Below are 23879 nucleotides of genomic sequence, written 5' to 3'. Positions count from 1 at the left end.
GTTGTCACTGGAATATTTTTATCTAAAGTGAGTCACAAAGACTGAGGAGTAGGATTCTTTTTTTTCTTAATAACACTGCAAAAAAAAAAAAAACTTTAAGAAACAACCACCCCAACTCAAGACAATGAGAAAGCTAAAAGCTACACAAAGCTTACTAAAGGCACTGGCTCCAGCAGCATGCCAGAAACAACAGGCTCTTCTTACAGACACAGAGAGGTATTTTATTCCAGTGAACAAAACCCACCTCTGCTAACTCAGAGCAGATAAACTGCAGGGACCAGAAAAGCCTGCAGGCATTTGACAGTACCAGAGAAGGTCATTATGGCACCTTTCCTATACAAAGGCTGAATCCAAAGTACTAAGAAAGCACATCCTTGATGAGCAGCAAGGGGTATGTGAAGTCTGGAAGAACAGGAAAAGAAAACTGGGAGAGAGGAAGGGACAGAGACCTCCTACCATTGACCAAGACTGCTATTCAGGGTTTGACATCACTGCAGTGTCTGTCTCCACATGGCTGCTATATGAGTCGACAGAAAAGCCTTGTTATGAGAAAAATAGCAGTTCTTCATGTATGCAACAAGTCCTAGGTTAAACTTCTGGTTTATGCCATGTACAGATCTCCTTCTATCTATATGAAATACACTTTTTAAAATAATTTTTTTCTGACAAAGTTTTTCATTTTGTGTGAAAGTTTAATATTCTTAAGTCATAATGACAACAGTATAAAGAATTCAAGGTAAAGTTCTGTCTTTTTAAACACAAGGTGAAAGAGTAGTCAAAGAAAGTTCTGCCATTACCTTGACAGGACACAGGGTTGTTTAAAGTGCAATTTAACAGTAAATTCAAGACATCCATTTCTTTTCCTGCAGCTGTTACTCATGCTTTCAACAGCACTGGTACCACTCCACTTTGAAACCAGGTTCTGCTGGAGTGCCAGATCTCCTTGGCTGAGTGTTCTTCATTGGTGTTTTCATTGCAGTAAAACTGTAAGAGCCAGAGGCAAGTCAGTGAGATTGAGATGGCTCGTGAGATCATCATGGGAAGAATGAATCATCTGCCTTGGAAATATAAATGTTTATGATCACTGCTTCTATTCTGCACATATATCCTTGAGACACACAACTTTTACAAGGGTGTTCGTATTTATATAATTCCATAAATTTAGACAGTGCATTACAAACACAATATGCAGTGGTAGTTATAAATAGCAGAGCAGCAGGACAGAATTTTCAACTACTTCTTGCTTCCTATACTTCACAAATGAGATCTGTGGCACAAGTTAAGGAACTAAAGGAAAGAAAATACAGCTACTAAGCAATAAAAAAAAAAACATGTGAGTCCCCCTATTTCAGATGGCAGAATGGAAGGCCAGACTTTCTACCAAAGAAAAAGAAAATAAAGCCAGTCCCTGAGAGTTAACTCAACATTTAACCATAACTAGAAGACAAAGAGCAGATCCTGCAGTGGAGGTTTTGAGAATAGATTATTTTTGTGGCGTGTTTTCAGTGTCAATGTGACAAACTAACACCTGCCCTTGACAAGAAGCATTCTGGCAAACAAATGCACAATATAATCAAAAGACTAAATTTGTTTCTAAACCTTGGTTGATGCTTCTTTTTTAGAGCTCAAAACACTATGGATGTATGCACAGACCCATGAAAAAAACCAATCACTGGATGCTGAAGGAGCATTGTAACAAGGTACCAAGGCATTGTTCCAGAAGGCCAACCAATAAATTTCCAAAGTATATGCAAAAGTAACTAGTAACTCTTGGTAGGCTTTCTAAACTTTGATCATGATATTGAGGGCTTGCTTCAGGAGTTAATTTGTCAGGAATAACTGTAACAGCAGTTAAAGCTCAATATTGGGTACTTTAGGTCAACAAGCAACCCAGCACTGATGCAAGCAGTTATAGTTTATTTATTTATTTGTTTGTTTGTTAAATAAATACAACCTGCACCCCTGTTTCCATTTCTCTGCTCAGTTAACAACTTAATTCAGGGTGGAAGAGGCTCTTGGAACGAACAGTACTTTTTGAACCAGGTCAGTTATATCTTCCATATTTTACACTGGACATATTGTGTTTATATTGGATATATCTTGTAACAGCTGAAGTAAAACAATGTGTGCACTGAACTGCCATTTTGAAACTACACTGAAATACTTTCGGACACCCAAGATACTCCACACACACCAGACCATGACTTCACATGAGGAAGAACTATCTACTTGGCTCAGGGGATGGACTCCCACATGTTTCGTAAGAAGGTAAGATACTCAGAACTCTGAAGCTCTAGAGCAGGGATCTGCACCTACTCTAGGTAAGGTCATATTCTGTGCCACTGCTGCCTTTGTGCCATGTGGAAATGGAATTACTGGACATGTTTTCCAAGGAAATGGCCACCTAGGGCAGAACACGTGAGGAAAGTGGTTTTAACAGCTCTCAGTATGTACTTTAATGATTTTTTGTTACACTGATGTCTTTCAAAAAGCATCAGTTGGGTAGAAAATGTGAGCCTTTGCTTTGCTGTCCATAACAGACATCCTCTATGGTGCTCCTTCACACTGAATTGATGGGGTTTCCCAGGTGTCCTCATCTGCCAACTGAGCCATCTGTGAAGTCTGATCCACAGGTTCTTTCTCACCCTGGGCTATTAATAATGCATCTTCTTGTCCTCCTTCCAACTGAAGGTCAGAGCTACAGGAACAATTAGATTCATTGGGTTTGTCCATAGAAGGCTCTGCTGCAGGAGGAGAGGACTGTTCAGTTTCTGCTTCAGCCTGTGGTTCTGTTTTAAGATGAAGTCCAAACATGTTATTTCTGATGAGGTATCGAACACACTGCAAAATCACATTCCTTTCGTGTCGGATGTCCTGGGCCAGTAACTGGAAATTAAAAAAAAGAGAAGATGATGCACATTTCCTCTATTGCTCTGTAGCTGATACTAGCATAGCAAGATATACTGATCTACTCAGTCATTTCCAGCATCTTTCAAGTTAAACAGTTGCTCTCTCACACAGGTCCTGGACACAAGGGGCTGGAGACTGCTGTACCAGAGACAATGCTGTTCTCATACCATGAACTATAATAGCAGGCCATGCCTTCCAGTATGTCAGGGTAGCAAGTCTATTATCATTTTTCACACTTTCTGAGTTATAGTATATCTGCAATTTAATATCCCATGCATTTTTAGTTTAAACCCCTTACAAGTAAAAGATAAATACAAGGAAAGGGCATCTTTCACCAGGTACCAGACCATGAATTAAACAGCACTAACTCGTTTGGGCTATAATACATACACCAACCTAATTCTAATAGCTTAATCAAAGTGCTAGAGGCCTCCCTCATCAACTTTAATCTCATTGAAGTTCATTTTGGTAGTAGGGAAAAGAAACCTATCAGCCAGAGAGCTGAATGAACCTTTTTCATTGCGAGTGTCAGCAGAACTAGAGTATGAACAAACACAAAATCTGGGCCAAGTTGCTAAATCTGTAAGTACCTGATCATTTGCAGGAGAGCTGTATTACCCATTGCAGGAGATTTTGCTAAGTCTGGCTTGCAATGTCACCACTAAGCTTTTTTGTTGTTACAAGTTTCAATAGTGGTTTAACCAGCCACTTTTAAGTCTGAATATTTCTACTTAGATCAATTGCTAAGAGGTATTACAAGCAGCTGACACCTAAAATGAGCCTTCAGGAACCTTCCATCTGAACAGGAGATGTATTTCAGGGCAGACAAGGGACAGCACGTGAAGGTCTCTGTTTGACTGGGAGAAACTAGTGAATTCCCAAATGGAATTAGGGCTCAGTTGGGCTGCAGCAATCCTATCAAAACCCTATCAAGAACTTTTCTATTTAATTTTTTAATGCGGGGATGGTTATCAGTGGAGTGACAGTACACAAACATTTGATTTTGTCAGCATAGAGAATGACTAAATGCATATTAGTGTTTGCATGTCCACAATAAACATGTTTTAGTAGTGCCCAAGCTCACTGCTGAATGACTGCCGAGAGATTCCTGCAACTATTCTTCTACCACCCTTTCCTTCTTTTCTAAGAGCATCATTTCATTGATACAACCTTTTTTTAGCATTCTAATCCACTTTCTGGATCCATTTTGTAAAATTTCAACCTTGCTCCCTTCTCAAGGTTTTCACACACTGACCATTTCTAATGACAGCAGAAGCCTACCTGCAAACCTCAGGCCCTCCTCTGTGATTCACAGCCACAACACACATTCTTTAAAAATAACTCTGAGCAATTTGAAAAGGCAAAAACAACTCACTAAAATGCAATTTAAAAATGGACTATACTGGCAAGCTTCAACTCAGGTTTCCTGTGTACTGCCAGCTTCTCTCAGCATGTGGGACTTCATCTGACTTTCTTCCAGAGTCGTCACTGCTTTGATCACCAACAACTTTGAAGAGCAAGTGATAAAGGCAAGTGCATGCTTTGGGAGCTACACAAAGGACAAACACTTCCTTTCCAGTCACTAGGAACTTTAATTCTTGGCAGAAATTGTACTATGTGCTAAAAAGACTGCTGAGGGATTTCTCCCACATCTGCAGCTTGGGATGTACCTTATCAGGTATCTCTTGCTGAAACACTCTGTGCTATTTCAGAGCTCTGATGTCAGTGGCACCCTGCTTTGTCCCTTTTTCTGCACACTGCAAGTTTTCCCTTGACAGAAGAGCTTTATGCTATTTATAGAATCACAAGGGTAGTACTTTTTAGTAACAAATCCAATAAATGCTCCAAGGTTTTGTCAGAGCTGTCTAAAGAAAGCCAAATGGGCTGCTTTGCACTGCTACTGGGAATACCCTTACAAACCTCTTTCTACCCTTCTGAGACACCAAACTGCTGCTCTTCAAGGTGCTGTCCCTTCCTCAGATTGATCTAAACATGCCTAGAGAAGAAACCCTTCTGCACGCAGGCTGCAGCTCAACACCACTCTGTAGTTTAAGTCACCAACACACTTTCAACAAGACCTCTTTGAATGTGCAAAAAGAACTGTGTGCTCCTCCAGCAAAGGAAGGTGGCTGAACAGCAAAGATGGCTGCTGGGATTACACACAAATAAAACCTACTGGATACTGCCACAGGGGAGGGAAGAGAGAGGAACCAAGGGTTTTTGCCTTGTGTAGCTCATTTCAGACACATGATTCAGTTGTCATCTCCTGCTTACCAAAGCCAGTCATTACCTGAATGCATGCCAGGCTATTCCTATTTGTCTTTTAAAGCATCTTCACCTTCTCCAAGTGAAATGCTCACTTTACTATTGCTAAGCCAGGCCCTGAGCTAACAGACTGCTCTAACTTCCTGCAGGGAAGGGGAGAAACACTGACAAACAGTTCTACCCTCGCACAGGAGGCAGTATTGTAGCCTCTCACCATTTCCAGCAGGGTTGGGCGGCGCTTGGGAAGGCGAGGCGATGCTGTCCTGCCGCGCTTGGCGGGCTCTCGGGCGCGCGCGTGCGGATTGGAGCTCCTCAGCGCCCTGCCTGCACACTCCGGGCGCTGCGGATTTGGTTTCTCACTCTGAGGAGCAGCAGTAGTTTGAGGCGTATTTCTGAGCACAGCCTGGTTTCTCTCAGCTTTTGTTGCAGTCTTGACAGGGAATTCTTAAAGAAAAAGAACACACTTTCATCTCAAACTTAAAAGCCTCTTCAACATGCTCATATCCCCATGCACTGGCAGTTCATTAGTACTATTCCTGCTCACACAACCTGATGTGAAGATATTCAAGGTTTACTTGGAGGAAGGGAGGGTTTTCATTTTAAATACAAAGAATAATCTCCAAACATTCACAGAAAGGAAAACAAGGTATTTCAATTCTACAGCACAAAAAGAAAAATAAAAGGAGTAATTGAGATTTTCAAACCTCTGCCTTCTTATCAATTAAGAGGTAGATTTATATTTTCACATTATAGTTTGCTGCAAATTTGGCTGCTAAGAAAATCATAATACAGTTAGGGCAGAGGATGCCCAGGTTCAATTCACTATCTGGTAGATGCTCTCTAACTTTGGGTAGATCACCCAGGGCAAGTAAGGCATAATAAATATTTACAGCAACACATTGATGCATACACTCAGAGAAGCCCAAAATCCAACAGAGAGTTCAAGTACTACTGCAACACCCAGCAGCCTTCTATGGAAAAAGCCCTTAAGGACATGGAAATTAGTTCATGGAGTGACAATAACAGCTTTTTCCTGGCACTATACAAACATGATTTGAAGCAAGACCAAAAACAGGTTCCTTATTTTCCCCCAACTAGGGGAGAAAAGGCTTGGGAAATTTGATGACACACAACCTAATCAAAGACATTTTATGCCTCCTCTCTCAACCCAGGACATGCTGCTGAGAAAAGGGCAGCAAAACAAGCCACAGTCCTGCTTGCAGTCCCCAGACTGCAGTGTGACACAGGACAGAAGGGGGGTAGAAGAGCAGAGGTTGTTTCTACTCACCTTCGGGCTCGCTGTCGGATGCACTGCCGTAGTTGACCGACAGTGCGCTAAGGGCAGAGGTCACCTGCCTGGGGACAACTGTCATTCCCAGTCTCCCGTCTTCCTCAGCTGCCTCATCCTTGTCAGATTCTGCAGAGAAACAAAAGGCAAGAGGGATTTTTCCCAACAATCCTGCCAAGAGCCAGCCCTGCTGCTAAATCCCTGTCTCAGCACCACACACACCTGATGTTGGGCACCACTGCCCAGTGCTGTGGAGTGATAGAAACCCCCCCACACCTGCCTGCCCTCCACAGATAGGTGGTGGCAAACTGGTGCCTCCACCAGTTTGGAGTTTATAGCCCTGCCAGCAAAACTACTGAAACAAAAAGTTTTCTGAGCACAAGCCTGAGCCTTCTGCTTCCTCCTTTGCATACCAAATACAATTATAAGTTAAATTATAGGTTTTGTTATCAAGTGTAGGTAAAGAGAGAGGATTTCATAATATGTTTCGAAGTCTTGCTAAACTGAGATGGAGGAGAAGTTGGAGTTCTGAGATGGAGGAGAAGGATTTAGAAGCCAATCAGAAGGAATTAAAAAAAAAAAATTAAAAAAAAAAAAAAAAAGGGAGAATCAAAAAGATGTGCCTATACAGTAGAATAATGGATTTGGGCTGGTCTTTTTTTTTTTTTTAATTCTACCTTGTTATATTGTGTTAGTTATTATTTGTTCTGGTTATATTTCTCAGTTGTATAAAAAGTTGCAACTAGCTTTAATAATGTGTAATAAGCAAGTACTACATTCCTTTTCTACCTACTATACCAGAAGTCACTAGCTGTACTTTGGCATAATTAGACCTTTTATCATTAAGTAAAACACAGATGCTGCAGGGAAATACAGATATATTTAAGCATACTTAAGTTTCCCAACACGCAAAGATTAATGGAATAAACAAATTGCATAGGGATGCTGAGTTCTTGTTCTCACTAATTGAAGATTATGTTTTCAAGAGGAAGAACTCATCCAGGGAATGTATTCTACCCTTGTTGCTAAAAATAGCCAGAGTATAAGTCAGTTTACATGCCATATTCTAGGAGTACTGCATCACTGCTGACTATATTATAAATAGTTAGATCTGAAGAATTTATATTGCTGCCAGCATGAGGAAACAAGACATGCTGACAAAAAAACAAAAAACAACAAAAATCCAAACCCAAAAAACTAAGCAGCAATACTTCAGAGAACACACACATATGGAGAATATCAAGAATAAGAATACAGCAAAGAACTGAATTAAAAGTAAAATACTGACATTTTAACTAATTCACTTAACTCGTACAAGGAACTCCATTTGTTTTCACTTTCTAAATACTGTTGCTTTCAAAACCACAAAAGGATATTTAACAGTCATTTAAAATAATTTGGCTGTTGAAGTACTTCATTCTTCTTCTGGTTTTATAAATATTTTCTTATTTCACATGTTAATTTAGCAACCTAAGTTGGTGCTGCATGGCCTCTAGACTACTGCACAGTATTTATATCAGAACATGTAATGCTGCACACAAACTTCATGCCAGACTTTAAAATGGTGACTAGCAAGCACAAAGTCTCAGTGTCTAAACTTAAAACAACTATTTAAAATAAAACTTCTCCAAGTGTCTTCATCTTACCAACATCTCCATTTGCCAGAAGACCAAGAGGGTCCACATCTTTCTCATATGCTTGGCCTGCCAAAGCATTTTGCTTTTCATGTTCCTTTTCACATGTGCTGTTTTCTGGTCCATTGGCTTCATTTTGAGTTCCATGTTCATGATAATTGCTGCCATTTTTTCTAAATTTCTTCCAGAATGGACGCCACTGTTTTCTTCTTTGTCTTCGCTGATGCCCAAGAGCCTCTCCATTTTCTGGAGGTTTCCACATCCCCTTCATTTTGCTGGAGAATAGAAGCAGAAAGCTCATACAGATGATAAGCTATGAGAATAAAAACAACTGATGTAACCAAATGGCTCAGGCCCTTGTTTAAGGTTCAGCAACACAGAATGATGCCAGGACTTACACCAGCTCAGCTAACACGAGGTGGCAGGCCATAAAATCAGTCATACCTCATCTCAGGCAGGGCAATGGGACAAAGCTGGAAACTGAATGAACAGTTTTAAGTTCATTACTCTTACTTTTTATTTTTCAGCAAGGCTAAGGGTACATGGGCTAAGAAAGTTCCTCAAGAACCTGCAGAGTGAGGACATGGCATTTTCATTTCAGACAAAGTCAACAAATACTCTACTCACTTGAGCATTAAAGCAATTCAAAACACTAGCAACACAAAGTTAAATGGAAAGCATCTACTGTAAACATTATTTTACTGCTGAAGTCTCTTTTTTCCAGTTACAGCCCTGAGACGCATCTTGCTGCACCAAATCCATTCAGCCATCTGGCTCCATCAGCTGCAATGACTACCTACTCCTGCCTCCAACTAACATGCCATTCATCTATTCCATTCCAAGGAAAAGGAATAAAAGAAATGTCCATCAGGATAATGCATTTTTTTAAAACCTGAAATAAAAGAGCAGGTCCTGAAATACAGAAAGAGCACAGCATGCTGGTTCCACTTATCTTTCATGGTTACATTATCTTCCAGGTTATCCTATAAACACATGTTGATAGGAAAATACCTGGAAAGCTTAATAAACTCTGGTTGAATTCTATAGATACAAGAATAAATGTGACCAAGAGAGAAAAGCAAATATAGAATGAACAACTGAAGCTTCCTGAAAATATTTATTTCTGAGAAGCATCAACTTAATTCATCAACTTAATTACAAGACCGTAACTAACCATCAGTACATTACAACAGCAAAAACTACACAAGATGTCCTGTCCTGAATGAGCCCCATGGTTGGCTCTGATCCTCCCTGCCTCAGCCTCACCTAGAGCATGGCTGAGGTCCTATTATCCCTAGTCAACCACATGCCTCATGATGTGGGATGCTGTGCTCGTGTCTGGCATCCCTGAAATCTTGAGACAAGGTGCTAATATTTTGTGACAAGGGACTTGTTTTTGTGTGTCTTCATTCTGAGGTCTAAACAAGTCATTTAGCTCCCCATCTTTCTGGAGAAACAGTGTATATTCACCTCTTCTACTTATGCAATTTTTCTAGGCCTCCATCACACAGCCCTTCCAAGTAACCCACTACTTTGCTTGTTCAGAAATGCTCCCATTAACAGCATTCCTCTCTTCCATGCTTTTCTGGCCTTACCAAGTCCTTCTTGAGAAGAGAACAAGGCCTGTCATAGCACTCAAAACGACTTTATATGACAACAAAACCTATTTAATTTCATTCCTCAGTCATTTCACTACAGTGTCTAACACTGATAGCTCATCCCTGATGGCATCACCCACCACAGTGCTCCTGTGGCACAAGTGGCAAACCACTGCCTTCCTGTGCATCAGTCCCTAATCCACAAAAGAAGGCTAATATTGTGTCCTATGATTCAACTCCAACAACAGAGAAAACTGTGTTTCTGAATTTGTACAACCACACTCTAAATTCAGCATGCTGTACAACCTAGAAGGTATTGGGTAAATACAGTCTCAATTAAAGCTGTTGTCCTTGACCCAGGGTTAAAAACATATTTCTAAATTCTCTGGGACCTCAAACACCCTGAAAGAAACCTCAAGGTCAAAAACATGTCTCAGCAAACATCAGCCTGGTATCTGCCTTCTGCCATTCCCTCCTGGAAGATATCCTGCTCCTCATTCTCCACTCAGAGGGTATGGAGAGCTGTGCACTATTACTCAGGTGTTGTGAGACAACAGACAGGCTTCCAAAGCAGTCCTTCTGCATCTCTGATCTCACATGCAGGGATGCTGAGTCTTAGGAGGTGCAAAGCACTTCAGAGAACCACAAATGGAAAGCACCTTGGAAGTGTTAAGCATCTAATCCTTCCTAAATCTTACTTAGGTATTTGCTTTAATAGTACAGCTTGCAGGGAACAAGCTGTATTCTATTTTTTCCTCACACATCAGTAAATTTGCCAGATAAGCACCAATTCCAGAATCTTTACTGCTGATAAACAAAGCAGAAATGACAGCTTATGGACATTTCACCAAGTCTAGAGTGCTACTACACCAGCTTAGGGGAGGGAGGGGAGAAAAAGAAGAGATTTGTAGAATCAACTAGAATAAAAAATTTCTATGCAGAAGTAAACAACCTGCAGTTTTGAGGGCTTTCTTTTTCCAAACAGTTTTCCAGATATAAAGCTACTAACAAATGTAATAGCATGGTATTGCTGATGGACATTTAAAAATACTTGATGCATCTGACTTAGGGCCACAAAAGTTAGCAAATAAAATCTGTAGACATCAAACAGTTTGTTACTGTGACAAAGAAAATCCACCTTTGCTCCTAAGAATCTCCAAAGATAATATCATGTATGTTTACAGCTTTAGTTTCAACGCCCGGGTTTGGTTCCTGGGGTGCAAAACACTCCTGCAATTTTATATCCTTAGAAGGAACTTTTATTTCAGCCTTCTATAAATGTTTTCTTTCAGTCATGAAAGGTAACTGGTTGGGTGGGGGCAGGTAAGTGCTGGATCTTCTGAAGCACATGCTGCAACAAGGTGATTTGCATTGTCCACATTTAACAAATTACACTAACTTCTTATTCTGCATTAGCTCAACTATTTTACCATGGTGCAAGTTTTGTTTTGCTTGCTCTCATCCCCAATACAAGAAGTTAGGCAAATCCCAGCTTCACTTCCATGCAGCAGAAAATGGCATTTAGGATTGAGTCTGCTCCTGCTTTCCAGCCCAGTCATTTTAGTTTAAACAAGTGATGTTTTAGGAGTGTGGCTCATTATAACCCTTTTTTTGTTTTTTTTAAACCATCCTCCCACAGGTCCTAAAGCAGAGCCAATGAAGTTAGCTGGTTCCACCTAACTGAGAGAGAAGAACAAAACCATGCTGGAAAATAATTTATAAGGCAGAGAAAAGATAAAAATCCAAGATAAGCAAGTACTAGCTCAGAGAAATGGTAGAAGACAGATTTAATTTTATTTTCATATAGTTTTCATTATAACTTAAGTAGTGCTGCTTTTTTCTCCTACCCTCCATCATCTTGATTTTTTTCCCCTCTTCACTTGACTATTGATTGATCATCAGAAAGGAGAGAGAGTAAGAATAAAATCTCTGTTGGCCATTTTCAGGAAATAAAGGATTAATCCATGTGGAATCATTATGTTGCATGACTTTTGTCCCCATTACTACTTTTTCAGAGACCAAGGTTATGCTGATCTAATGAACAGCCACTAGAAAGTGGCTCTCAAACCAGCCAGAATTCCACATTTTTAGTGTAGTTATAGTTTCATTTAACTGAAATGGACTTTGGAGCAATATGAAGTAAACAAAGGAATATTATATCAGCAGTTTGTCAAAGGCCTGTCCTCTCTTAAAGGGCAGCCAGATTCTGTATACAGTGGAAGCAGAAAATGCTGGGATCCCACAGTAACAGAGCATACTTCTGAACTCAGTGGGAGGAAAGCAACAAGCCTGGTTCAAAACACTTACCCAAACTGCTGGGTAGTCAGCACTTCTCCCCTTTCCTCCTTCTGCACCTGCATTTCCTTCTTCTTTTCAATGTTTGCCAACGTAGGAAAATTTCTAGAAGAAAAAAAATAGTTTCACTGGCTCTTAAAGGATCCACTGTAGTTTCTCAATTCCCCCTTTACTAAACCAGCTTCCTCTATAAACATTACAGATTTTTAAAAAATTTCAAGGAAGTTTAACAGGCTGTTTCTTTCCTAAAAAGGCATTAGTGAGGAAAAGAAACCTGAGTGCATTTATGCTTACATATCCAGACACAATGAACAAGACCAAACAAAACAAAACAAAACAAAAACCAAAAACAAACAAAAAAATTTTAAAAATCTATCACATTAGCATTCTTAGATTTATCAAACCATCAAACAAGGTACAGACAGTTTGGTTATAGTCATGGACCCTCTATTTGCCCAACACATAACAGCATGAGTTAGTCCTCCTATTTTATTCCTATGGAGCTTCAACTGGATTATTTGAATGACATGCCTTTAGCAAACTAACTGCTGAGTTCTTGTAAACTTTAAAAAAAAAAAAGGTTATGTGAACAGCTTCTGGGTGCACAAGATTCTTCTAATGTGACAGGGAAAAGCATACAAGTTCCTTCCCAAGCAATATTCAGCACTGTGCTTGCACACTGACCCCAAGTTCACCAGAATTACTGCCCCTTTTTAATTCCAGGTTCAAGAAAAATTGCCAGATCATGCAGATGAAATCTACTGTTAAAACCATCTCCCAAACCATCCTGTCTCTTCCATTCCCCACTTCCCTTAACATCCATCCTCCCCTCCAGACAAATGCCTCACTGGTTCTAACATACAAAGCCTGAGCAGCAGGCTTTTTACCATTAAAGCCCAAAAATGGCTACACCACTTGCTCTGCAAACATTAGTTAGCTAAATGCCAGTGCTTTGAGACAAAGGTGGTAAATGAAAAACACATGCACACACTTCCCCAGCTTCTGGATAAATACACAAAGTATAAATATTTTATGTCTATTAAAATGGAGTAAAGAGAAATGTAGAACAGCTTATCACTAAAAATAGCTATCAAAAAAGACATGTATCTTTCTTTAAATATTTAATCTTATCACATGCATTTCCCCCATATTACAGCATGAATGCTAAGTGTCACAGTGATTCAAGACAGCTTCAACCACATACCAAGGGAAAAAGAGAAGCATTTTCTACAAGACAAACCTAAACACACTGCAGAACTTGTCTCCTTTAAGAGGATTTGAACATGAGCTGTCAACATCTATTTTCTTTGGATTTCTCCCAGAAATCTGCCATACAGCACAAAAGAGCACAGGGATGTGATGTTTTACCTCCACTCTTCCCTGTTAGTTAGATTTGTTCATCCATGTTACAACACTCCCAGCACACAGCAAACGTGCAATGAACTCTTTAATCTCAAAAGCTTTGCATTGACAAAGACCCCCGTGCTCCACTGTTCTAGGAGAAGGTGCTTTCCTTCAAACACAAAGCCTCCCAGGAGGATAACAAGCTATCAAACAAGTAGGTATGCTCAAAAAATCCCCAAGCTTATTGTAGATTGCAGGGGGTGTGGGGTGTGTTTTAAATATAAGGGAAGACCCTAAATACTAGAGCAAAGAAGTCTTCAAGTGCTCCAGCACTTATGCTGATGAAGGACATATTCAGACATGCTCTTGCAACACGATTTGAGACATGAATGCCTCCCACTTTCATTCCTGTGAGTTACCACTCCCTCCACAAGCCACCGTAATGGACTGCACCAAGCTTTCAGTTCCCTTTACTGCCAAGACTGACAGATTCCTCCTAAACCAGCCTTCCAGCTGACACAGGCAGTAACTGACAGCTGGCGAGAGCTCAAGTCACAAGTCCCAGTATGCCTGCAGAAGCACATCTGAAGGCATCTGTAGTGGCTGTGTTTATTTTCTCCACCTCTTCTCAAATGTTAAATGGCATTTTACTCACTGCCTTTACCTCATATCTCCACATAAAAGGCTATATGCTGAAATCCCAAGAGCTGACTTGGATTTGCACCCTGGCAAGCCCTCCTCCTCTCCTAAGAAAATGATGTTCCTAAAATGTTACCTATAAACATCACTGAAGTAGAAGTACCCCAGCACTTATGCCTTGCATACAACTTGTCAGAGCTTGAATACAAGCAGCTTCATCAGGCCCCACAGGGCTTTACAAACCTAAGCAAAAGGGAGTTAAACCAGGATGTGATGGCCTGGTACAGCAGACTTCATAAAGCCAGAACAGCCTGAGAAGGCAGCCCTCTTTCATAGTAGCTGCAATTTCCAACTGTACACACTTCTACAATCCACAGTTTTTCAAAATAAATTGATAATATCAGAAAACTGCTTTTCAGGCTAAGATGAGTATATTAAATATACCCCAACAAAGTGAGACATGCAGGTAAAGGACACCCTAAAGCTTCGAGAGACAGGGAACAGTGACACTGAGCATAATCAATAACACGTGTGTCTTTGTGAACAATTTTTTTTCCCAATAAACGAGCACACTAGCCAGAGCCATGCATTTTTTTTTATAGGCCAGCACACTTTATCTTGCTCTCATAAACATTGGAGTAAAGCAGCTCTTAGTGAGCAGTGAAGAAACAGAGCTTTGCCAACATCTAACAGAAAAGAGACCTGCTTCTATAGCAGTTTACACAATGAATTCCTGAGTCAAGAGCTATACAAGTTCATCATTTTAATAGGATCAGCACTGTGAGCAAAATGCCTCAATAATTTCTTGAGCTGGTCTTAATTGCATACGCACAGCCAACAGCAAAGGAGACATGGATAGCCCAAAGGGAACAAAAATGACCCAACAGAGCTGATAAAATCTTGCCTTAACTTTCCCACATCTGATTTAACCATATGTTAGCTGAGGCAGTTTTTTTGCTAACATACGCCAGCAGATCAGAGTAAACTTTATTGTATCTATGTCTACCTTGATCTACTACACACCCCTTCTATTTTGCTTTTTTTTCTCTGCTTTTACCAAGGTATAAGAAATTATTTTCCATATTACATACTTCATGAATGCAACACCAGGGAGGATTCCAAACTACTCTAGGATTATCATTATGGAATTAAAAAGCCACAAATTAATTAAAAGTGGTGTGGTTAACAGTACTGGACTTCAGGCACTAAGTACATGCTCAGCCTGTGAGATGTATTGCAAGAAAATACAACAGACAACTCCTATCTGAACAAACCAATGCCAAGAGACTTAAAGAAAGAGGAGTAGAAAGGGGAGAATTTACAAGCAACACAGCTCAGGAAAATCCCCAATGTCATATTAGGAGCTAAGCAAAAGTAAGTTTAATGATTTGCTTTAACACTAAAGCAGCCTTGCCACATTCTTACTAATAACCATTGCTCAAGAAATATTGGTGAGAAACAGATGGGCTGGCAGGACCCAGATCTCACTTGTGGAGTAGGGAAGACAGCAATACCTCATTCTGACACATTAAGGAAATGCATTGCAGATAATTCTCTTTAAGATCATGTTAAAGAAAAAATATGCTGAAGGCAGCACATTTCTCAACACTTGGAAGGGACAGGACAAATCAAAACAAGAAACATTGATGTCAGACTTCACAACCATCTGTCTGCAAAACACAGGGAAACCCTGAGATCCCATGGAACTTCATCTCTGCTGCTCTTTGCTTAATTAGATTTCTTGGCTCAGCAGGTTCAACAGGAAAACAGCATTCCGACCCAGCATGCTTCATCCAGAGACACTCTTTACCAGCTCTCCTCCTCCTCTCTCTTCTATGAGAGTAAGGCTATACTTTAAACACAAGCTCTTTCTTGAAGATTTCAAGCAGGATACACAATTGAGCAACACAGCAGCTAATTAAGAAGAAAAATCTCAACTCTGCAAGTAATTATTTATAACGGCTGGAAGAACTAGTGAGACAGGATGCAGCATGGAAACACACATATTAAATCACTGCAACCTAATTAGAAATAAACTATTAATGACCTAAAAAGATTCATTCTCAGCTTTGATTGGAGCTTCTAGAAAGAAAAAGGTTTTTTCCTGTCACCATAAACCAAAACTGCTTAATAGCTCAGACTCCCTCTGGTGTCCCTTTTTTCCGTACAATGCAATGTTTACTGTGAGTCAACAACAGACCTTCAGTACTAAACTGATGCTTTGCTGGTGACCCAATTAATGCTGCACAAAAGTTCCAGCTGGCTTTCTCTCTCTGCCTGCTTCCCACCCCCTCCCCCCAGTTTTTTTTTTTTTTTCCTTTTAATTAAAAAAAGAAGGATGCTCATGGGGCTTCCTTACTGAACAGAGAGTAACAAAAGCCACCCAGGTAGTCATTCTACACCCATCCATCACGGCTCAATACGATGCCCACAGAAGGCCTGAAGTACCAAGATAAGGCACTACTCCATCTAGTGGCCTAGGCTCAGACAGTCCTAATTCCATTTCCCCTTTTCTGGTTGGTGGCTGTGACCATGAGACTTTATTTCCTCTGATTTTACTGTGCTGCAGCAAGCTAAAGCTTTCAGCAATGCTGTATCACAGCCAAATTATATTCACCTGTAGAGATCCTTCAGAAGCTCAGCAAAACCATCTCAGGCAGAGCATCACCCTTAAAATAAAGTGTAGATAAAGGTTCCTGTGACTTGCAGCACCCACTCCCCACACAAACAGTATCTTATCCACAATTCTATGTTCAATTCCAGCTTTCCTAATGTTCTAGTAGAGCACATACTGACATATACACCTTAAATATCGTTTCAACACTTAAACCTCTGCATCAGCTGCCAGACAGGAACTCTCCTGAACACTTCCCAAAACAGAGAAGCGTATGAAAAGTTGAAAGTGAGTAGCAAAGACTCTCCTCTCAGAGACTGCATACAAGTGTGGATCTTCTTCCTTGGAGTCACCATTAGAAAATTAGGTCACCAAAAAAACACAACAGCAATATGCAGACTGAAAGCAAATAAAAACCAAGCCCTCAAGCATTTTTTGAATAAAAGGAAACCTTGGAAGGAAAAGTAACCTAGCACCATAACTTGCCTAATCTAACACCAAACTTACATTTGCACAGATCACGATCCATTTTGTCTGGTTAATGACAGCATTTTAAAAATGGGAGAAAATCATCTCTCGCTTCTGTATCAAAAAAGCTTTTTTTTTTTTTTTTTTTTTTTAAGAACCTATGGATTATTTTCATTTGTAAAAAATGAACAGCAGTTGCAGGTGCAACAGCTGACAGCTGTGATGTGCTGACACAGTGGTAAGATCTCCCTTTGCCTTTCTGAAATTTGCAGAAAAAGCTGAAATCAAGTCCAAAGAAAAATTAAAACCTCCAAGAATGAAATTGCATGGGGAGAAATTTTGCTTTTCCATACAGGAAAAAATAGATGGGAGGCAGTTAAAAAATTCTACAATAAATTCCATTCATTTTTTTTTTCAACAAAAATAGTGTAAAAATGTATTAAGGGAAGTGAAGTTCAAAGCAAGAACACATTAACATTGCCTTCTGACATGGATGCAAAGTGGATACATCAGAAAGATTCCATCAGACCATTGGGTTTATTTTCACTAAAAAAACCCCACGTGACTAGTACACTGCCCTAACTTATCACCACTGATCTCAAAATTAAATTTATATCACTTCCCATTCTGCATATATGACTTTTGCTTGCTCATGGAAACAAAACTCATGAACTAATCACTTGCAAGACTATATTCTAAATTATGAATAGAAGTGAAGAAAGCCTGCAGCATCTTTCTCCTGCCAGGAAAGTGCAGATTTTAATCCTTTGAACTCTGAAGGAAAAAAAAAATAAATCCAGGAGATAAATACTTCAATCCCAGTCAACGTAAAAAAGTTATACCCTGTTCCATCACAGGATAAGAAATAGTGAGAAATACTTCTTATTGGAAAATTTTACCCTGCACCCTGCATACAATGTAAGTTAGACTGCCTGAGAACCTATCACTCATGGTTTCTGTTCTCTTTCACTAGAAAAGCACCAAGCAACAGAGAAAGCCCTTTAAAAATTAGAAAAACTCCCTGGTCTACTGGAACAACTGAAACTGGGGAAATCTGCTCACAGTATTACAATTATATTCAGTACAACAGTTCCAGATTTTTAAGCTATTTAAAACCACTACACAAACACTTCTGACCCAACACATGATCAATGATCAGGCTAAAAAGAATGAGACATTCACCTAACCTGGGGTACCACATCAAGCACCTAGGAAAGCTGCTTCCTTTCTCAGCTGATACCTTGCCTGCTGTTATAATCTTCTAAATTATTACAGTCTCTGCAGCACACATTCTCCTGGCTTAGGTGTTCTGACACAGATCACTTCTGCAGGACTTTTGCAGGGTCAATGGAATAGCAAAAACAACAAGTGCTGCTCCTGCCCTTCAGCTAATGCTCCCAACAGGGGAAAATACAGTAAAACATATCCATAGACCATAAGTCTTACCTTTTTCTTTCTTCTCTCCATCTAGCAATCTCTTCTGGACTATCTAATTTTATTCTTTTAGCACCAGGTGCATGTGCCTAAGGAAAAAGTATTTCACAGGCATTTAAAAGAGGAAGGAAAAAACCCACAAGTTAAAAAGACAACATCATTATGTCAGGTACAGTGGTATCATACTGTTCTCATCTCCAAAACTGGTGAGAGTGTACACAGAGATGATAACATGAATCCATTAAGATAACTCCATGGTATTTAACGTATTTTCATCCACAATATTGACTTGAAACAGATTCTCCTCAGAGGTGATACATTTTCTTTCTAGATGAATGAAAGGAAACCACTGAAGAATGAGAAAAGGGGCTATGGTAAAGACAGCACAGACTCCTATTTTGGGCCCAGAGGGTTACCTACATTTTTCCAGTGTATCTGAACAATCTTCTCATGGGCACTGAAATTGCAACCTTCTTCTGAGCACTGCAAGACAAGAGAGTGAACTTAAAACATACCAATTTACACAAATTATAAACAAGCACACTTCAAATAAACTCCAGTTTATTTGTGCCAGTTGCCTGTACAGTGTGTTGTACAGCCTGTGTAAGCTACCCAGTTTGCTAACAAAGGTGATTATAAAAACAGCAAGCAGGGATAACATACCTTTAAATTTCATCTGGTTTTAGAATAACCAGTGTAGGCAATGTATCTGATACTGAAGAGAATGTGAAGTTTACCTAAGATAAAATTTGCAAGACTCTTCAATCTCAAATTTTTTTCCTTCAAATTTTGATACTTGCAAATTTTGATAATTTTCAATAAAGGAATTTTTTTAATGTTTCCACACAAAAACTGTATATGCTATAGGGGTGTCAATGAATTAATTCCTATGACTTAGCAATACTTCACAAGAAAAACAGTTTAAAAGGCTTCAGTAATAAAACCAAGAATACAACTGAAGCCTTCCCTACATACAGCGTTCAGAAAAAAATCCCCCACTAATAGCTGAAATAGTTCTGGAATCTCTTTCCTATGTCTTCTGTTCAAAGAGTGACTATAGCTAACTGCTTGTAAGGTACAAAGGAAAAAAAATCAAAGTGTGAATAAAAGAAGCCAAACTCATTAACCTGTGTATGCTGTGAAATGTGTTCATCATACTTCTCCTGGTTTTTATACCCGCGGTCACAAGTATCACAGTAATGAGAGAAAACTGGCTCCTTTTTCTTTTTGGCCTTAAAAAAAAAAGAAGAAGAAGACATAATCTCAGGATTGCAGTTACAAGATATTCCTATATTTAATTAGTCATTACTAATATTATATATAAATTACTAAATACTAATACTATTAGTATTTTTGTTAATAAAGCAGTTATGTGTTGCACGAGTTTCAAAAATAAGCTAACATAATATGAAAGTTAAGCTCAACTAACTTATCTTTAAAAAAAGTGCCCAGCACTCAGCTCTTCCCAGTACCACCTTCCAATCAATTACTGCTTCTGCAAACACACCATTCTGCTGCCACAGACTACCAAGGGCTCTGGGGTTTAGGCTAAAGCCCCATGTCTCTTCCCTCCCAAGACAGACCATGACTCCTATGACATGGACAAGTTCAGAGGGCAGCACAGAACCTTCCTTCTCCCTCTACACACATCAGTGTCATCTGGCTGGCTGGTCTGGACCATGTAAAAGAGCACTAAGGATATTTAGGTAGTTGAGCATCACCACAGTAAGGTTACATAAACCTGTGTAAAAATCTGGTTGACATATATCTTTCAAGAGTTACAGACTGTCACACATTTGCTCTCTTTCAAGAGCAAGCACATTAGACAAGAGAATGGGATCTTTATAGTGCCTTGGGCCAAGTCCCATAAGACTGATACCATCACAGAACGGTTTGGATAGGAAGGCACCTTCCAAGATCATCTACCTTCAACCCCCTCACCACAGGCAGGGACAATCTGTGACTAGATCAGGCCGCTCAAAGCCCCATTCAATCTGGCCTTCAACACTTCCAGGGCACAGCTTCTCTGAGCAATCTGTGCCAGTATTGCATCCCCTTCATAGTAAAAAAAGTCTTCCATATGTCCAGTCTAAATCTACTCTGCTTCAATCTAAACACATTACTCCTTGTTCTATCACTACATACCATACTGTACAGTCTGTCCCCATCTTTCTCCTAAGTTCCCTTACAGTATTGCAAGGATGCTGCAGGGTTCGACCTGAAGCCTTCTCTTCTCCAGGGTGAACAACCCCAGCTCTCTCAGCCTTCCCAGGAGAGGTGCTCCCCCGCCTCAATCATTTTCGTAGCCTTTCCCAGAACCCACTCCAACACTGGGGACCCCAATCCATACCTTTGGCTTGTTATTTTCTTCTGGACAATGTTTACTGAACGGAGGCACTTGCTTGCCCTGCCATTTCTGGGAGAAATTACCATTTCCACCTTCAGAACAGAGAAAGAAAAGATGAGCCATTCACAGGTACAGCTGCTAAAACATCCCTCCCTACACCTCGGTGGGCAACAGAGAAGGATGTATGGAAGAGATAAGAGAAGGCTGCATGAGCAACATGCTGGGAGGAGAGTCCTGCAGCCCCAAGGGCTCAGGACAGCCGCGTGGCTCCTGCCTGCGTGGGATGGGAAGGAGCCCACGGGCCCAAGAGAGGCTTCTCCCCTTCCCCTGCCCTCACCAGCGTGCGGGCCCTGCGGGCGCGCTCCGTAGGCCGGCGGGAACCAGGCGGCCGGCGGCGTGTAGCTCTGAGGGGGGAGGAAGCCCTCGGGCTGCGGGTAGCTCTGAGCCGGCGGGTAGCCCTCGGCGGGCTGCGGGTAGCTCTCGGCGGGAGGGATGCTCTGGGCGGGATCCGAGTAGCTGTCGGCGGGCTGTGAGTAGCCCTTGGGCTGTGAGTAGGTGTCGGCGGCCGCGTAGGTGCTGTCGGGCGGAGGGTAGCGGCCGGGCGGCGGGAAGGGCACGGGGGCAGCCCAGAAGCTGGCGTCCCAGGAGGGCGGCGGGCAGAAGAAGGGCGGCGGCATGCCCGGCGGGGGCAGCCCCGGCGGCGGCGGCGGGTACCAGGCGAAGGGGTTCATGTCGGGCCGCAGAGGCGCTCGGTACAGACCCCGCTCCGCGCCGAGCCCGCGCCACCACGTGGGGCCCTCGGCGGCGGCTGAACGCGTCACGTCCGGGCTGAAGGAGCTGAACCCTCCCTCCTTCCCGCCCTCCTTCCTTCCCGGCGGGCGCGGCGTCATCGGGGAGCGCCGCCGGGCCGGGAGCAGGGCAGCGGAGCTGACGGGGGCGCGGCCGGGCTGCCCCCGGAGCCATGGCCCGCCAGCTCATCGGCCCCGCGCTGCCGCCCGGCTTCCCGCGCCGCGCCGAGGCCGAGCCGGGCGAGGACTTCAGCCAGGGTAGGAGCACAGGGATCGCCGGCCGGGGGATAGCGGGGCTGTGCGGGCCGTGTGTCCCCGCGGGATGGATGCTCCGTGGGTGGGATAGCGGGGCTGTGCGGGCCGAGTGTCCCCGCGGGATGGATGCTCCGTGGGTGGGATAGCGGGGCTGTGCGGGCCGTGTGTCCCAGCGGGATGGATGCTCCGTGGGTGCGATAGCGGGGCTGTGCGGGCCGTGTGTCCCCGCGGGATGGATGCTCCGTGGGTGCGATAGCGGGGCTGTGCGGGCCGAGTGTCCCCGCGGGATGGATGCTCCGTGGGTGGGATAGCGGGGCTGTGCGGGCCGTGTGTCCCAGCGGGATGGATGCTCCGTGGGTGGGATAGCGGGGCTGTGCGGGCCGTGTGTCCCAGCGGGATGGATGCTCTGTGGGTGGGATAGCGGGGCTGTGCGGGCCGTGTGTCCCCGCGGGATGGATGCTCCGTGGGTGCGATAGCGGGGCTGTGCGGGCCGTGTGTCCCCGCGGGATGGATGCTCCGTGGGTGGGATAGCGGGGCTGTGCGGGCCGTGTGTCCCCGCGGGATGGATGCTCCGTGGGTGCGATAGCGGGGCTGTGCGGGCCGTGTGTCCCAGCGGGATGGATGCTCCGTGGGTGCGATAGCGGGGCTGTGCGGGCCGTGTGTCCCCGCGGGATGGATGCTCCGTGGGTGCGATAGCGGGGCTGTGCGGGCCGAGTGTCCCAGCGGGATGGATGCTCCGTGGGTGCGATAGCGGGGCTGTGCGGGCCGAGTGTCCCCGCGGGATGGATGCTCCGTGGGTGGGATAGCGGGGCTGTGCGGGCCGTGTGTCACAGCGGGATGGATGCTCCGTGGGTGCGATAGCGGGGCTGTGCGGGCCGTGTGTCCCCGCGGGATGGATGCTCCGTGGGTGGGATAGCGGGGCTGTGCGGGCCGTGTGTCACATAGCGGGGTGTGGACCTCCAGTGTGGCACCTGGATGGAGCTAAACTTCCCGGGAGGTTTATTACAGTGAAGGGAAAAAAAAGAAAAAAAAAAAAAAAAAGGCTCCACATACGATGTAATGCTACAGATATCAAATGCTCTAAAACTGGTTTTAGAAAAATACTGCTTTGAGTCGCTCACTTTTTTCCCACTCAAGTGTCGCGTGTCCTTTGAAGCCCGTGCTCTTCAGCAGCTCCAAGCATGAGATTAGTGGGTAGAAAAGGAGAGGCTGGGCCTGTGCAGCATGCTGCCCTTTGCCAATCCAAGCCACTTCATCGGCTGTGGTTTTCCAGGCGGTGTAGCTCAGGATGTGGAGCAGCCTCCGGTCGGTGGGGCTGTGGTGCCTCGCCTGTCAGGGTCTCTCATGTTGGGAGCTGTCACATCAGAGGTGGGATCCCACCGAGACCAGCTGACTGCCAGGCTGACTCCTCTGCAGTGGAGCTTAGTTCCCCCACTAAAATTCTTGCAGGTTCTCTGTCAGTAATATCTCTGGAAGCTGCACTTCGAGCATTTGCCCTCCTTGCCTTTAATCGAGGTTCAAGGCACTAGACATATATTCAGTTTCTAGCAGTGTGTCACTAACCATTCGGTTACTCCAAAGAAAGCAACTCTGATGGGAGAGGTTTGTGCTTGTCTGTCTCTAATTTTTCAATCCAGAAGAGGGAGCAATACCAAGAGGTACAAAGCTGTTGCATTAGCTGACACCATGGCAACACCAAGCTCTGGGTCCGGATCTGGCTTTGTGCAGAAGCACCGACTACATGAGCTGGTGCCGCCTTTCGTGGCTGTATTTGTGTTAATGGCTTGTTCATTTCCATCAACATGCTGATGCATGCTGCAAATATCTGTATTGTGTATGAGCAAAACAAGTTAAACTTATCCTTAGGCCATGGGTTTGTGACAGCAGGTGTTTTGGGCAGTGTCTAGGCTAAGTTACTTAGCTGAGTTTGTCCCCTCTTTGTCCCAGTGTCAATCAGGTCCATGGTATTACAGTTGCACTGGCAACTGATCCAAGATCTG

At 42.8% G+C, this 23879-nt stretch overlaps 2 protein-coding genes across 2 annotated transcripts in view; one reads left to right on the top strand and one right to left on the bottom strand.

Annotated features, from left to right (window-relative positions):
• Nucleotides 1-451: 451 nt before the first annotated feature.
• Nucleotides 452-21726, bottom strand: NUFIP1 (nuclear FMR1 interacting protein 1). The gene is made up of 11 exons (XM_056491728.1): nucleotides 21174-21726; nucleotides 20840-20928; nucleotides 19617-19721; nucleotides 18910-18972; nucleotides 18502-18578; nucleotides 12003-12095; nucleotides 8110-8372; nucleotides 6464-6592; nucleotides 5390-5619; nucleotides 2646-2886; nucleotides 452-984 (listed from the first exon to the last, which is right to left on the bottom strand). Exons 1-11 carry the CDS (start codon nucleotides 21724-21726, stop codon nucleotides 971-973), a joined length of 1857 nt encoding a protein of 618 aa, XP_056347703.1. The 3' UTR covers nucleotides 452-970.
• GPALPP1 (GPALPP motifs containing 1) overlaps nucleotides 21701-23879 on the top strand; it is a 17348-nt gene continuing 15169 nt past the window's right edge. The window contains exon 1 of the mRNA XM_056493315.1: nucleotides 21701-21882. Coding sequence (XP_056349290.1) covers nucleotides 21798-21882 — 85 coding nt within the window. The 5' untranslated portion in view covers nucleotides 21701-21797. The remainder of the gene's footprint in view (nucleotides 21883-23879) is intronic.

This window comes from Oenanthe melanoleuca, chromosome 1 (genome assembly GCF_029582105.1).
Source record: "Oenanthe melanoleuca isolate GR-GAL-2019-014 chromosome 1, OMel1.0, whole genome shotgun sequence".
Classification (NCBI taxonomy): Eukaryota; Metazoa; Chordata; class Aves; order Passeriformes; family Muscicapidae; genus Oenanthe; species Oenanthe melanoleuca.
This window is presented reverse-complemented; position numbering and strand designations above follow the sequence as displayed.

Coding starts and splice junctions, on each gene's coding strand:
- NUFIP1 (XM_056491728.1), bottom strand. CDS start 21,726: ATGACGCCGCGCCCGCCGGGAAGGAAGGAGGGCGGGAAGGAGGGAGGG. Junction 8,373..12,002: donor CTGACTACCCAGCAGTTTGG/GTAAGTGTTTTG, acceptor TCTATTCTCCAG/CAAAATGAAGGGGATGTGGA. Junction 6,593..8,109: donor TCTGGCAAATGGAGATGTTG/GTAAGATGAAGA, acceptor GTTTCTCTGCAG/AATCTGACAAGGATGAGGCA.